The sequence below is a fragment of the Myotis myotis genome, unplaced genomic scaffold (genome assembly GCF_014108235.1).
Source record: "Myotis myotis isolate mMyoMyo1 unplaced genomic scaffold, mMyoMyo1.p scaffold_m19_p_6, whole genome shotgun sequence".
NCBI classification, from domain to species: domain Eukaryota; kingdom Metazoa; phylum Chordata; class Mammalia; order Chiroptera; family Vespertilionidae; genus Myotis; species Myotis myotis.
In genome coordinates, this window is record NW_023416368.1 from 73,218,273 (window position 1) to 73,234,821 (window position 16,549).

Sequence of the window (16,549 nt, forward strand, 5' to 3'; positions counted from 1 at the left end):
TGCATATCCTTGGAGAATTATATAATGAATCCTTATTTACCCATAATTCAGGTTTAATAACTATAAATTTCTGGCCAGTTTTTATTCTTCTATACACTTTCAGTACCCCTCTGCCTTATCAATATTTAAGAGCAAATTCTAGGCAGTTTCTTGAGTCATTCCTTGATCAAAACATTAATCTCTTTTATTGCATGCCTTTTCCTTTTTCTTCACCAAGCCGTGTTATAACCACCCATTCACATGTTGCTTTTTGTTTTACTTATAGTCTTGATGTTCTTCTAATGATTCAACTTTGCCAGAAGACTAATCCTTCCTAATTAGCCCTGCACATTGACCAGCTGAGAATAAGGATGGAGACCATCCATGACTCAGCCCTGCCCACCTTGGTCTCTGTTTCCATAATGGTAGCTTCATAATTACTGAAATTGAAACCCTATTGTACATGAGAATCATGCTCCTACTACACTGGTTTGGGGTGTTTCTGTCCTTTTCTGGGCACACTTGGGCTGAGCACCCTCAACATCATAGTCCTCCAGAAGTGGTGATTCCCTTGAGAATAACAAGCACTGGACTTAGCATGAAGTTTCCAGGCTGGCTCTGTTATGGTATGCATTTTGGGGGTGAAAGACACATTATCTACATGAAGGTCAAGAAGCATTTGCTGTCCAGACACTTTCCAGTGTTCACCTACAGCGATCAAGGTGCTCTCCTTGAGGACCAGCCTTTTGTTCAGAATGACTGCTATTATCATGGTTATGTGGAGGGGGACCCAGAATCCCTGGTTGCCCTCAGTACCTGTTTTGGTGGCTTTCGAGGCTTGTTACAGATAAATGACATTGCTTATGAAATTAAGCCCATGATTTTTTCTTCCAAATTTGAACATCTGATATATAAAATGGACAGAGAGGACACTGAATACCAAACCATGAAATCTGGCTTTATGCAAGAGGAAATTGTACAGCAATTTGAGTTTCAAGAGATTGGTAATTCTACTCTGAAGCAAAGTTCATATGAGGGCTGGTGGCCCCACAGTTACTTTATTGAAATAGTAGTGGTAGTTGACAATACTCTCTATCTTCAAAGTAACAAAAATGTCTCAATAGTGCAGGAAGACCTATATGTTATGGTGAACATAGCAGATTCTATTTATGAGGAAATAGGTCTTAAGGTTTTATTGTTTGGCATGGAGGTGTGGACTAAAGAAAATCCCATTGAAGTAGATGATGTAAAGAGATCTCTGAGAATATTTTGTCGTTGGAAAGCTGCAAACCTTTATTCCCGCCTGCCACATGATACTGCACATCTTCTAATACATAAGACATTAAGAGGAATGAGTGGTTTAGGCTATGTTTCAGGACTCTGTAGAACAAGCCATAGTTGTGCAATTATTACTTTTACAAGAAAGCCTGTGGGCCTTATGGGAATTGCAATGGCTCATCATATTGGTCATAATTTGGGTATGTTTCATGATCGTATTTTGTGTACTTGTGGAAAATATAAATGTATAATGCATAATGATAACCCACCAATAACTAAATTTAGCAATTGTAGTTATGCTTTTTTATGGGATTATTCCTTACGTCAGACAAAATGCTTGCTCTACACCATATACACAAGTGACATATTTAACCGAAAACGCTGTGGGAATGGTGTTGTTGAAGATGAAGAGGAGTGTGACTGTGGACCTTTGCAGCAATGCTCAAAAGATGCCTGCTGTCTGTCAAACTGCACTCTCAGTTCGGGGTCTAATTGTGCTTATGGGCTTTGTTGCAAGGACTGCCAGTTCTTACCATCAGGGGATGTGTGTAGGAAGGAGATCAATGAATGTGATCTTCCCGAATGGTGCAATGGAACATCCCATATGTGCCCAGATGATGTGTATGTGGAGGATGGAATTCCCTGTAATGAAAGTGCTTACTGCTACGAAAAGAGATGTAATGATCGCAATTTACAGTGTAAGCAGATTTTTGGCCAAAAGGCAAAGAATGCAAGTTACAGTTGCTACAAAAAAATAAACACTCTAGGTGACCGGTTTGGTCACTGTGGTACCCAAAACTTTTCATATATAAAATGTAATATGTCGGATGTCTTGTGTGGGAGGATTCAGTGTGAGAACATAACTGAAATTCCCCTTCTAGCAGATCATTCTACTGTGCATTGGACTTACTACGATGGTGTCAACTGCTGGGGTACTGACTCCCACATTGGGATGACCACACCTGATATAGGCGCAGTGGAAGATGGCACAGAGTGTGGTGAAGAGCACCTCTGCATCCATAGGAAGTGTGTCCATATATCTTACTTGGACAGTAATTGTTCACCTACATTCTGTAATCGAAGGGGAATCTGCAACAATAAACATCACTGCCATTGCAACTATCTATGGGACCCTCCCAACTGCCTAAGACAAGGCCATGGAGGTAGTATTGACAGTGGTCCACCCCCTAGGAGAAAGAAGATACAGAAGATTTATGTCTTAATGTTTTCACTTTTTTGGTTGTTACTTTTATTATGTTGTCTTTTTTGTCTTTGTATGAAGAGAACATCTAAGAAAAAAGAGCAAATTGTTCAGCCTCAACCTCAAATGAAGCCACAAGCAAAGCCAAATATTCCACCTCCACAACGGACACCCTCACAGAATATTCCACCTCCACAACGGACACCCTCACAGAATATTCCACCTCCACAACGGACACCCTCAAGACCAGGTCCATAACCATAGTCAACCTAAATGTTATTTTCCCAGAGTCAACATGGGAAACAAAAGCAATCAGTACCCAAAAATGTATCCAAACAGGTATTCATTAAAAATGGTAATTCCTAGAATGTTTCTAATGACTCTTTTTTATTTTAAACAATTAGAAGATTTTTTTAACCTACAACTTGTTTCTTGATATTTTCTGGAAATGGCATGGCACATGGATGGTGTACCAGTTTCTCAGTTACTGCTTCTCAGCTCCAAAGCCCCTTCCCATTTTGTCCCCTGCAATAGGAAGAATGAATGGGCGTTTGGAAATCTGGGAGATCTGTTTGCTTCCTGTATGTTAATGTTACCCGAATAACAGATTTTACACTTGTAGTTATATTTAGGTTCAATATCCTTTTTTTAAAAAATTCACTTCATTCCAACCCCATTGTCAGCCTGAGAGATATCAGCATAGCTGTTTAATGTTACTTTCAGAGTTCTGAGTCCTCTTTGAGCTCTCTAGCAATATCCCAAATCTTCTGCATCAGCTTAGCAATACCTACTGTCAGAGTTTTGAGTCTCAGATCTATAGGCCAGCCCTATAGTCCTATCTATAATAATAAAAGTGTAATATGCAAATCGACCAAATGGCCAAACAGCAGAGTGACTGACCATCTGGATGACCACGCTATAACATGCACTGGTGCCAGGCCAGCCAAGATGTGTGTGATGCGATTGGGGGGGGGGGGGCACCATCATCCCATGATCGCCCTGCAGAGGGAGGCCCAGGCCACTGGCCAGTGGAGCTATCAATCAGGGGGCTCCATGATCATCCCAAAGAGGGAGGCCCAGGTCACCCTCTTCAGGGTGATTGATCAGGGGCCTCCACAGAACCGGGGAGCCAGGGGTGTGTGGTGGTGGAGTGGGCAGCACCAGGCCAAGGTAGGTGCGGGTGGGGGGAGGGTCTACGAGGCAGCTGGGGCTGCGAGGCAGCTGGGGCTGCAAGGGCCTATCCTTGCATGAATTTTGTGCATCAGGTCTCTAGTCTATATATATAAAAGCCTAAGCAACTGGCCGAGTGGCCGACCAGCCCGTAGCTATGACATGCACTGACCACCAGGAGGCAGACGCTCAATGCAGGAACAGAAACCACAGGCATGGAAACATGGAACAGACTGATGAATCTCAGAGGGAAGGGGGTAGGGGGAAGGGCGGGAAGAGATTAACCAAAGATCTTATATGCAAACTTGAGGCCCGGTGCACAGATTCATGCACTGGTGGGTTCCTTCAGCCTGGTCTGTGGGGATCAGGCCACAACCAGCTCTCTGACATCCCCTGACGGGTCCCGGATTGCGAGAGGGCGCAGGCCAGGCCAAGCGACCACACCGGTACATGAATCTGTGCACCGGGCCTCTAGTAGATTCATATAACCCTAACTTTTTTCCTTTGTTCCTCAATTCCATGAATGAAATTACTCTCTTACACTTAGTATTTCATGGTTACTAACCAGCTAATAGCACATTGTCTTCCTTAACTTGTTTTGTTCTTCAATACCTGTTTTCCCAATTCCTTATATTTAATTCCCTCTAAAATGTGTTTTCTATCACTAAAGTGTTTTCTCTTTTCTGTCTGAATTGTGATTGTTACAATACTGATCTTAGAATAATAAAAAAAAGCAAGAATGAGAAAGCATCAAAAGTTTTTGTTTGAGTTTTTCCTTACCACTTTACCATCTTAGGAAAGTTACTTGAATTTACAGCAAGTTCCCAACCAAATAATAAAAGACAAGATGACAATAGTTATCTCCCAATTTCTGAGTTTCTTTGGTTTTAAAATTAGATAAAAAAGAAAACACTTCCAATTCTAGGTAGGCCTTGGTAGATAAGTGACTTTTCTGAAAACAACTATACAATGTCAAAATGTATACTTTAAAAGTATCAGAGAGTTGTGGAAGACATGAAGATTTGAATACTTAAAAATTACAGAGAAGGGAAAACAAGCTGAATTATTAGTACTTTTTCTTCTTGGAACAAAAATGACTGTTCCCTAGGATGTGTTAATGCTGAATATACTAGTAAATTAAGGATCAAGCTTGGCCCATACAGTGTGTCTCTGTTAAAGAAAAAGAAATCAGAAAACATTTTAGTTTATAGAAGAGTACTAGATTGATGTTAGACACGTAAGGGCATCAAATTCAAAGTTAGTTTTCCCTACACATTTGTTGAGTTTAGGTCCTCTGTGGGAAGCTGGTAAGAAAGGTGAAAAGTTTTAAAGACAGAAATATCTAGAATCTGTTGTACCCAGTGGAAAGGGTCTTGCCTCAAAGATATGTATTGTTTTCCATTTAAAACATTTGACTGATTTTGAAGGAGCTTGGAATAGATGCTAGAGAATTGAGTTTTTCAAGATTTGAGTATCCATATGTAGTCACCATTATTTCTCAAAGCTGAGAAAATAGAGGTACATGGGCTCTTAATAGAAAGTATATTTAGGTATATGTGTGTTACTAAAATTACACTATTTTATGACCAAAATCAATTCCTAATTGTACTGAAGTTGTCACTAAGTATATCTTTTATTGGAAATATGGAAATTCCTTAAGTCAAAAGTAATTCTACCCAGAAATTTTTTGGCCAAAATAAGAAACCAACAACAAAGATAGATAGTAAAAGAGGAGGTAGAAGCCATCTAAAAGATCATCCAAGAGGGTAAAAGAAGATAATGAACAAAAAATCCCTATGATTGCTCTCTTAGAAAAACTGAAAGAAAAATGAACAAACTATGTGAAAGAAGGTAGAGTCTTTTTACCAGAAAATTAACATTTATGTAGTTATCAAATACATAATCTAGAGCTTAAAAATAAAATATCTAAACTCAGGAAATAAATAAACAATTTGAATTATAGGCTGCATTGTGTGAAGAAAAGTTAGTGACAAATATTAATTACTGACACACATTAGAAAAATGTTAAACATAGGATATTACTTATGGAGCATATCACTAAACCTAAAATCATTGGAGTCCCAGCAGAGGAGAAGAAAAAGAATTAAAAAGAAGTAATCGTTCTGATTATTGGTTAGAGTGTCAGTCCACACACCGAAGGGTCTAGGGTTCAATTCCCAATCAAGGGCACCACTCTGAGTTGTGGGTTCACTCCCTGTCACCGGTTTATATAATGGCTGATATTTCCCAAAAGTATATAAACATATTATCCCACTACTTCAAGAAAAGAATTTATATCCCTAGCCAGCTTGGCTCAGTGGATAGACCATCGGCCTGAGAACTGAAGAGTCGCGAGTTTGATTCTAGTCAAGGGCATATGCCTGGGTTGCGAGACCGACCCCCAGTAGGGGGCATGCAGGAGGCAGCCAATTAATGATTCTCTCCCATCATTGTTGTTTCTATCTCTCTCTGCCTCTCCCTTCCTTTCTGAAATCAATAAAAATATATATTAAAAAGAAAAAAAAATGAAAAGAATTTCTAGCAGGATAAACACACAGACACACACCTAATAATATAGATATAGTAAAACTGTTGGAATATGTAATCTATACTAAAAAAAGGGTAATATGCTAATTAGACTGGGTTGACCGGACATCTTCCGAATGTCTGATTTCCTTCCAGACAAAGCTACAGTGGCGGGGACTGAGGCAGATGCGGTTAGGGCCAATCAGGCCAGCAGGGGAGCAAGCAGTTAGGGGCAATCAGGCCGGCAGGGGAAGGGAGTTAGGAGGCAATCAGGCTGGCAGAGGAGGGCAGTTGTGGGTGATCAGGCCGGCAGGGGAGGGCAGTTGGAGGTGATCAGGCCTTCAGGGAAATGGTTAGGGGGCAATCAGGCAGTCAGGCAGAGGCAGTTAGGGACCAGCAATCCCGGATTGCTGACTGCAGGTTAGGCTTGATCCCACAGGGGGTCCCAGATTAGAAAGGGTGCAGGTCAGATGGAGGGACACCCCCTCCACATGCATGAATTTCATGCACCAGGCCTCAAGTACTTTAATTAGGGGGGGGGGGAAGGCAGAGACACTGAGAAATCTTAAGAGCAGTCTGAGATAAAATATTCATATCTTAAAAAGAATGACATAAGGTAAATGACTGACCTCCATAAAATAAGTGAATGCAGAAAACAATGGCATAACATACTTACTTGATCATTGCCAAGAGATCAGCACTCTAAGACAGGGGTGGGCAAACTTTTTGACTCGAGGGCCACAATGGGTTCTTAAACTGGACCAGGGGGCCGGACCAAAAGCATGGATGGAGTGTTTGTGTGAGCTAATATAAATTCAAAGTAAACATCATTACATAAAAGGGTACGGTCTTTTATTTTTTTAGTTTTATTCATTTCAATCGGGCCGGATCCAGCCCTCGGGCCGTAGTTTGCCCACAGCTGCTCTAAGAAATACTAATGTTTCTTTCTCAATCAGGAGAAACCTTTTATCAGAAAGAAAAATGCATGTGCAGGTGGGTGTGCATACAAGGAGTAAATATGTGGGTAAAATAATTAAAATTAACTCTTTAAAATAATACTAATAGTATATTATCCTATATAATAAAGAGCTAATATGCAAATAGTCATCACATCCTCACACTATCATGCTGTAACAGTTCAGACACTTAACACTGGGGAGAGAGGAATGGGAACCAGCCAGGCTGCAGACCAGGAGAGGGACAAGCCGCCCACCCCATGGTCCCAGGAACCAGTGGCTGAGTCTGAGCCTGTGGCCCGGGAGAGAAACAAGCCGCCCGCCCCACGGTCCTGGGTGCCTGTGGCTGCGGCCCAGGTGAAGCTGCCCACTCATGGTCCCCTGTGGCTGGTGCCAGCCTGGGCAAAGCCAGCCTGGGTCCTAGGTGCCTGTGGCCAGCCAGAGGGAGGGAGTCCTGGGTCACGGGTGCAGGACAAGGCAGAGGCCGTTGGGAGCGATCAGGCAAGCAGGGGAGCAGTTAGGGGTCATCTGGCTGATAGGGGAGCAGTTAGGGGCAATCAGGCAAGCAGGCAGAGGTAGTTAGGGGTGATCAGGCAGGCAGGCAAGCGAGCAGTTAGGAGCCAGTGATCCCGGATTACAAGAGGCACTTGGACATCCCCCAAGGCGTCCCAGATTGGAGAGGGTGCAGGCCAGGCTGAGGGTCTCTCCCCCCCCCCCCCCCCCATGCACAAATTTCATGCACTGGGCCTCTAGTCTATACTAATAAAAGGGTAATATGCTAATTAGACTGGATAGATCGGATGTATTCTGGACAACATTCCAGAATGACCAGTGGGTGGGGGGCGGGACCAGTGAGCCTGCGCCACCAGGCCAGCCATGGTGGTCCCAATGACGCCCCTTCCACAAAGGTGGCATGGTAGAGATGGCTGTGTGAGAGAGGTGGTGGCACTGGAGAGGCCTGGTCCAATGTCACTGCCTCTTCTGCAGAGGCAGCCACAGAGGCAAGGGGACAGGAGGTGGCATGGTCCAGGATCCTCTGCAGAGGCTGGATAGGGTGCAACCTGTGGTGCCTCAACCTTTCACAGCCCCACCCCTGGCCGACCTGGCCCCAGTCGACCCCCACCCGCCAGTGAGTGGGGGGTGGGGCCAGCACTAAGAAGCAGCAAGCCCAGCTGAACCACTGAGTCCTGGCTGGGTTGCTCAGTTGGTTAGAACAGTTTACAGACCACTGGTGGTCTGTGAAGTCCAAAAGCTTGGCAACCGCTGGGTTAAAGCATTCTCCTTTACACCAGAAAAGTTGTGGATTTGATCCCAGTTAGGGCACACACATAGTTTGTGGGTTTGATGTCCAGCTGAAGTATGTACAGGAGGCAATAGGTTTCTCTATCACATCGATGAATCCCTCTCTCTCTCTCTCTCCCTCTCTCTCTCTCTCTTTCAAATCAATAAAAGCATATCCTTGGGTGAGGATTTAAAAAAAAGGTGAAGGGATCAAGAAGTAGAGATTGTTATTTACAAAACAGTCATGGGTAAGTAAAGTACAGCATAGGGAATATAGTCAGTAATCTATACTAATAAAAGTGTAATATGGTAATTAGACCAGACATCCAAATGACCTCCTGGACGTCATTCTGGATGTCCTTCTGGACAAAGCTGCAGTGGCAGAGGCTGAGGCAGAGGCGGTTAGGGGTAATCAGGCAGGCAGAACAGTTAGGGGCAATCAAGCTGGTAGGGAGCAGTTAGCGGCGATCAAGCAGGCAGGCAGGCAAGCGGTTAGGAGCCAGCGGTCCTGAATTGCAAGAGGAATGTCTGACTGCTGGTTTAGGCCCAGTCTCGCAGGGGTCCAAGATTGGAAAGGGTGCAGGCCGGCTGAGGATATGCTAGTGGATATGCTAGAGACCCGATGCATGAAATTCATGCACTTGGGGGGATCCCTCAGTCCGACTTGCACCCTTTTGCAGTCCAGGAGCTCTTGGGGGATGTCTTAGGCCTGCTTAGGCCTGCTCCCCACAGTCGGACATCCTTAGCGCTGCTGCAGAGGCAGGAGAGTTTCCTGCCACCGCCACTGAGCTCTATAACTGTGAGCCTGGCTTCTGGCTGAGCAGCACTCCCCCTGTGGGAGTGCACTGACCACCAGAGGGCAGCTTCTGCATTGAGCATCTGCCCCCTGGTGGTCAGTGTGCACCATAGCAACTGGTCATTCTGTCATTCGGTCAATTTGCATATTACTCTTTTATTATATAGGATGCAGAACAAAATGCAAGCATTTATTACAAAAGCTGGGAATCATGCAAATAGAGTTAAAATGTCTAAGCTCCTAGCAGCACTAGAAAGAGGTAAATTAGGACATGGAGTATATTATACTAGAGGCCCAATGCATGAAATTCATGCAAGAGTAGGCCTTCCTTCTCCTGGCTGCCGCCATCAGCTTCCCTCTGGTACCCAGGACCTGGGTTTACCTCACAACCCCAGCTTCATCTGGAAGGTCATCTGGAAGGATGTCTGAGAGGACATCCAGTCTAATTAGCATATTACACTTGTATTTTTGTACATGATGTCGAAGATGCATGTTACTATCTCTAGAATAGCCATTAAAATAAAAAGATTGATATAATATAAGAATTTGAAGGGGAAAAAGCATAATAAATTATTTTTTATTATTACAAATATAGACAAGGAAGGAGGAAAACAAACATAATGCAGACATGAAAATGAGGAGCAGTAAAAATACTTTGTATTATATTATAACTAGAGGCCTGGTGCACAAAATTTGTGCACAGGGAATGGAGGGTCCCTCAAACCAGCCTGCACCCTCTTACAGTCCGGGAGCCCTTGGAAGATGTCCAACTGCCGGCTTAGAACTGCTCGGCCCTCCCCCGCACCTAGGCCTAGGCCAGCAGTTGGACATGCTTAGCACTGCTGGGTGGCAGGAGAGGCTCCTGCCACTGCAACAGCTCTCCGGCATCCCCCAAGGGGTCCTGGATTGTGCAAGGGCACAGGCCAGGCTGAGGGACCATACCGGTGCACAATGGGGCCGGGAAGAGATGCGGCAGGTTGGCCAGCCCAGGAGGGTAAACAGGAAGGCTCCAGGATGTGTCCTGCCCATCTCACTCAGTCCCAATCAGCCAGGCCCCAGCAGCAAACTAATCTACTAGTTGGAACGTCTGCCCCCTGGTGGTCAGTGCACATAATAGCAACTAGTCAACCAGTTGACTGTCTGCCCCTGTTGGTCAGTACATTTCATAGCAAGTGGCTGAGTGGCCTTAGCATATCATTAAAATATTACACTTTGATTGGTTGAATGGCTGACCGGTCAACCAGACATTTAGCATATTAAGCTTTTATTATATAGGATGGTGGATATATTTCATTATATGTTTGTCCATTCCCAGAGAATTTGCAACACAAAGAGTGAACCCTAAGGTAAACTACAAATTTTGGGTGATTATAATGTGCTCATCCTTAGTAAAAAATGTACTATTCTGGTGAATATTGTTAATAATGGGGAAGGATATACAGGTGTGGGGGCAGGGATATATGAGAAATCTTAATTTACTCTCAATTTTGTTATAAACTTAAAAACTGCTTCAAAAATAGTTTTAAAAAATATATATACCAGTAGCCTATTTCAGTGGATGCCATTTGCTATAACTACCCATGCGGAGCAACATGTTGGGAATGGAATATAGATTATGCGGCTTTTTGAAAATTTTATTTTAATTATTACTTCTGCTTACTTTCATCATTATTTTCCTTTTAGCTTTTTGGGGGCATGGTTGGGCATTAAAAAACATGTAGATAAAGAGCTAGACATTTTGAAAAAAAACCAATGACTCCAAAACTATACAATGATATAATACAACTACTTAATAAGAAGCCATTCTATTCTTAGCAGAGTGCCATATAGATGCACAGAAAATGATGCTAACTCATAAAAAGCAATAAATGAAATGAGTGCAAGACAGTCCCATACAGAAGGCAAACAAGCCACATTATTTAGGTAAAGAAAGTATATATGATTCTGCTAGAGGAGTGGAAGGCTTCACAGCTCCTCTGGACACATGCTGCTCGTACAGCAAAGGAGCCTAATGGATTGTACATTCTGTTCCTTCAGCACCTCTGTCAGCAGGAGGCCTGTGGAGTGAGGATGTCGTTTCTTTGAGGAACCGTATGTGACAAAGGATATTATTTAGCCTCAAGTTATCAGGGCATGTTTTAAGGTTAGCCTTGTCTGAGAAGGTCCTTTGTGTATAGTCCTAGAGACCAATTTCTAGAGTTTTCCGCATCCCAATTCATAAAATAGGTATGTGTAAAAGCTGGATGGAGATATCAGATCACATAAAGTCTTATAAACTGGCCTAGAGAATGAACTTATAATGTGCTTTTCTTTGCAAATTACTTACTAAATAAACTTAAATATGTCATTTTTCTGTTTTCAGAACCTATCATTCATTGTCAACATGCTTCTTCTCTGTAGGGCTCAATAAAATTTTGTTAATGAAAAAGAAAAAGGACAATGGTAGATAGCACACCTATGTAAAACAGATTACATTAACCCAGTAAAAGACTGTCATATTTCAGAATAAGTATAAAACCCAGCATTATTCTATTTATTGGAGACAATTTTTTATTGTTTTTGCATTTTTTTTGTCTTCCTTTGTAGACATAATTTAAAAATAAAGGTTTAGAGAGTGTAAAAACTTGAAAAAGAATTTTTCCATGCACATATTAATCAAATTAATTTGGTATAATTCTTTTAATAAAAGAATAATGAAGTAATTTTTTAATAATGAACTTTAAGGCAGGAAACATTTACTAGAAATAATGTGAAATACTTTGTAATGATAAAAGGCAAATATAAGGCAGGTAGGACAATCCTAAATATGTATGTATTCACTGAGGTAACTTCAAATATATAGGAGAAAATAAAAAATAGACAACTCCACAATCACTAAGAGGGAGAATTTATCCCACTTATCTTAATAGTAATAGAAAGAGTAGGTAATAAGTCCTACAGGATGAGATTTTTAGTGTATAATTAAGAAACTTGATCTAATAGTATATAAGGAGAGGGACTATTAAACCCAAAAGGGATGAAATTCACTTTGATTCATCTTCTTATGGACTATTACCAGAGTCCACCTTACAGTGGGCCAGAAGAAAGTCCCAGAAAAATTTAGTCAATTTTAATAAAGAAGAATATATTCTCTAAATCCTATATAATTAAGCTAGAAGTCAAAGACATTAAAGTTAACTAGAAAAACTACCAATGGCCTGATATGATTCTGATTCTGATATCACTTCTGATCATCAATTAAGATTCTACACCCAATTCCAGTGTGTGTGTGTGTGGGGGGGGGGGGGGGAGGAGATTTCCCCATATGACCAAGCAATTTTTTTAAAAAAATATATTTTTATTGATTTCAGGAGAAGAAGAGAGAGGGAGAAAGAGATACAAACATCATTGATGAGAGAGAACCATTGATCAGCTGCCTCCTGCACGCCTCCTACTGGGGATTGAGCCCGCATGTGCACAGGGCAAGGTTTGTGGCGTTTCCATGCCCTCTACAGGCATATCAGTCTCCCCTGATTCTCCACATGTTCACCATCCCAGAAACTCTGCAAACACATTCATTTGGAGTATTATGAAGACTTCATTATCTAGGCATGACATTAAATCATTTCCCTTTGGTGATTGAACTTAATCTGTAGCCCCTTTCTCCTCCATGGAGGTGGAGGTGGGGTGAGACTGAAAGTTCCAACCCTCTAATCCAGCGGTTCTCAACCTGTGGGTCGCGACCCCTTTGGCGGTCGAACGACCCTTTCACAGGGGTTGCCTAAGACCATCCTGCATATCAGATATTTACATTATGATTCATAACAGTAGCAACATTACAGCTATGAAGTAGCAACGAAAATAATTTTATGGTTGGGTCACAACATGAGGAACTGTATTTAAAGGGCCAGAAGGTTGAGAACCGCTGCCACTGGCAGCCAGCCCTCATCCTTAGGTTGTTTTTCAGTCACCAAATTAACAAAAGACACCCTTACTGTTCTCATCAGAAAATTCTAAGGGTTTTAGAAGGTCTGTGCCAGAAACTAGTATGAAGACCAAAAATATATATCTTATTGTAAATCATAATATCACAATATTAAACTTGAAAATAAAATATTTCTAAATATTCTATATGTCAAGGAGCAATCAAAATGGAAATTAGGAAGTTTTTTGAACTGAAATGCAAATAATGACGATGCATATAAATTACATAAAATTCAACTAAACAAGTGTATTGAGGGAAATGTATAGTCATATGTACTTATGTTTTTAAAAAAGGAAAGACTGAAAATGCATTGATTTAACTTTTCATGTCAAAAAATTAGAAAAATAACATATTACATCTAAGTCGTAGAGTCATAATAAAAAAAGGAAAGGGAGTCAATGAAATGAATACAAATGCACAATGGAGAAAGTCAGCAAAGAGAAAATTTAGTTTATTGAATGAACTTTTACTTATTAAAAAAATAGTCCATTGATTTTTAGAAAGAGAGTAATGGAAAGTGAGAGAAATATCGCTGTGAGAGCAGGAGGCAGCCAAATACTGATTGGCTGCCTTCTGCACGCCCCCTACTTGTGCCCTTGACCAGGAATGGAGCCCCAAACCCAGGCTTGTGCCCTTGACCAGGAATCAAACCAGCAACCTTTCAGTGCACAGGATGAGGTCCAACCAACTGAGCAATACTGGCCAAGGTTCATTGAATGAATTTTTAAAATATCATAAACCTTGGCTAAGTGGCTCAGTTGGTTGGAGCATGGTCCCATTCACTGGAGGGTTGAGGGTTCGGTTCCCTGTTGGCACATTCTGGGTTGTGGGCTCAGTCCTCAGTCAGGGCACGTGTAGGGGATAAGGGGATCAATGTTTTTCTCTCACATCAATGTTTCTCTTTTTCAGTCTAAAACATCAATGGACATTTTCAGGTGAGAATTAAAAAAAAAAACAACACACAAAGGTTTAAAATATCATAAAACCCTAACATGCCACATGAAGAAAATAAATGAAAGAAAACATAGGTTACCATGAGCAGAAATAGAAAGGGAACATCACCAAAAAAGCATTTATAATAAAAAATATGAATAGTTTTGTTACCAATAAATTTGACCGTTTGGATAAACAAATATATTAAACAATGCAAATTATTGCGGCAGCATTTAAAATAAATATTAGAGAGATTGAATCAGTATTCCAAAGAATTGGCCAATCTCAGATTACTTTTTCAGTTAAATCTTTCAAAAATATAATATATATATATATATTCATTAATTTTTACAAGAACTTTAACTGATAAGAAAAAAAAATCTCAATACTCTACAAATTTTGGGTTACCCTAATTCTCAAACCTGACCTGTGAACATTAAGCAATCTAAGATATATATAGTTTTGAAGGCTCAGAAAAAGAGAAGAGAGAAGATGTGGCAAGAAATTTAAGAATCAGTGGTCCAACATATTTAAAACATTAAGTCAACAACCTAAGAAGCTCAGCAAACTTTGAGAGGATAAATGCAAAGAAAATCATAATCATGTACATTATATTCAAACTGTTAAAAAACAAAAGTAAAGGAGATGAGAAGAATTAATAGGAATTAGTCAGGCAGAAGTGATCAGGGATCAGGGAAGATTGTTCCATGAAGAGTGTACATGTTTAAAGGCCCACAGCTAAGGGTTATAGGAATTTCAAAAAATTCTGTGGGGTTAAATGGAAAGTTAGAAAAGTGAGAGGGGGAGGTGAGAGCAAGAGCCTTCGAGAGACCCTTTTGAGCATAGTAAGCAGAGGGAAATAGGAAATAAAATCATATTTTGTATAACATAATCAGATTTATCTTTGTAAAAAGTCACTATGGCTGCAATATATAGAATAGATTGAAGAGAGAGACATGGAGTCATGAAGAGGCTATTGCAGTAATCAAGCATAAGAGAATGTGGGACAGAACTTGAGATGAGGCAGTAAGATGGGGAGTGACTGATAAATATATAAAAGCTGTGTGGGAGCTAGAAGACATGGTACTTGACAGATTTTTAGAAGTAATGAAGAATGGAGTAAATGTGTAACTTTTCCAGGTTTGCCTACCTAGCCACATGTCACTCTCATTATCTTGTGCAAAGCAGAATGATTGCCTTCATTTACAATTGTGATCATGTTATTCCTCTGATAAAAGCTCTTCAGTGGGTTTCATCATGCCTCTACTTAGGGGAAAAAACACATATCAAATACCTAGGAATAAAATATGTGCAAGATTTCTGTACTGACCAGTAAAAAATATTGCTAAAGGAAATTAAATAAGACACTACTAGATAAAGTATTATCATATTCATTGAATAAAAGAATATATTTTGTTAAAATGTCAATTATATCTAGATTATTGTATAAATTAAATATAATTCCAATAATATGTTAACCATAAGAGGTTATTTTATTATTTTGTAAATGTGAGAAGCTAAGACTACTGTGAAAAATCTGAGTATGGAAAAACAACAACCATGGTATCTTGAAGAAAAATACATAGCAAGGGTGTTTGCCCTACTAGTTTTCCAGACCTATTATGAAACTCTAGAAATTAATATAAGGTGATACTGGCAGATAAAATAGATGTTTGTGCACATGGACCCAGGGAAAATCTCTGAGACTGAAAATTTACCTCCATAAGTGTAGGTCAGAAAAAGATGGAAGAAAGAGAGAGGGCCAGCCACTCCAATCTGATAATTAGTAGAGTTTCTTAAGGGAAATTTACATACCAGGCATGTCTGGGGCAACTGCAAGATGAAATGGATCCTTGTGCCACCTGGAAGGTGTCAAAGAATTATATAGGGTAAATGGTGGGGCAGGGCAGTAGTCATATGTATACAGACTAAGTAGTACACAGGTACTAGTACATTAATGCTACCAGGTATGGGAAATTATACATTTGACCAAGTCAGGACAACACCCAGTTCCAGAAATCATCATATAGCAGTAAGCGAGGGAAGGTTGCTGATTTATGTCAAAATAACATCAATTACTATCAGGCAGTCTCTAAGGGGGTGGGGCGGGGTGGTGTTACCAAAATCAATCTCCTTTCTGCCCTGGGTCCAGCTTGTGGGACAGACCGCACGGAACAGTCTCTCCTCCACAAGAAGCCAAATGATCTTGTCAATAACTTGTGCTGGGTAGATAGGATATCAATTTGTAAAAGACCCATCTATATCTCTCTACATCACACTGCTTGACTTCATATCTAAGTGTCAAAGTTTGATGGATAAAGCTTTTGAAGGGAAACATAACATAGAAGTACAACTTTATGATAAGATAGATAGATCTTGGAATCAATGTGAAAAAGACTAGAGCTCAATAGAAGACTGGCAAGGAGCTTCCACAATCATTACTGAAAAGAGGCTATCCAATGGCC

The 16,549-nt window shown here is 40.8% G+C and overlaps 1 protein-coding gene across 1 annotated transcript; it reads left to right on the forward strand.

Moving 5' to 3' along the window:
- Positions 1-442: 442 nt before the first annotated feature.
- LOC118658497 (disintegrin and metalloproteinase domain-containing protein 29-like) lies at positions 443-2,716 on the forward strand. Its single transcript, XM_036314022.1, has one exon. It carries the CDS (start codon positions 443-445, stop codon positions 2,714-2,716), a length of 2,274 nt encoding a protein of 757 aa, XP_036169915.1.
- Positions 2,717-16,549: the final 13,833 nt, after the last annotated feature.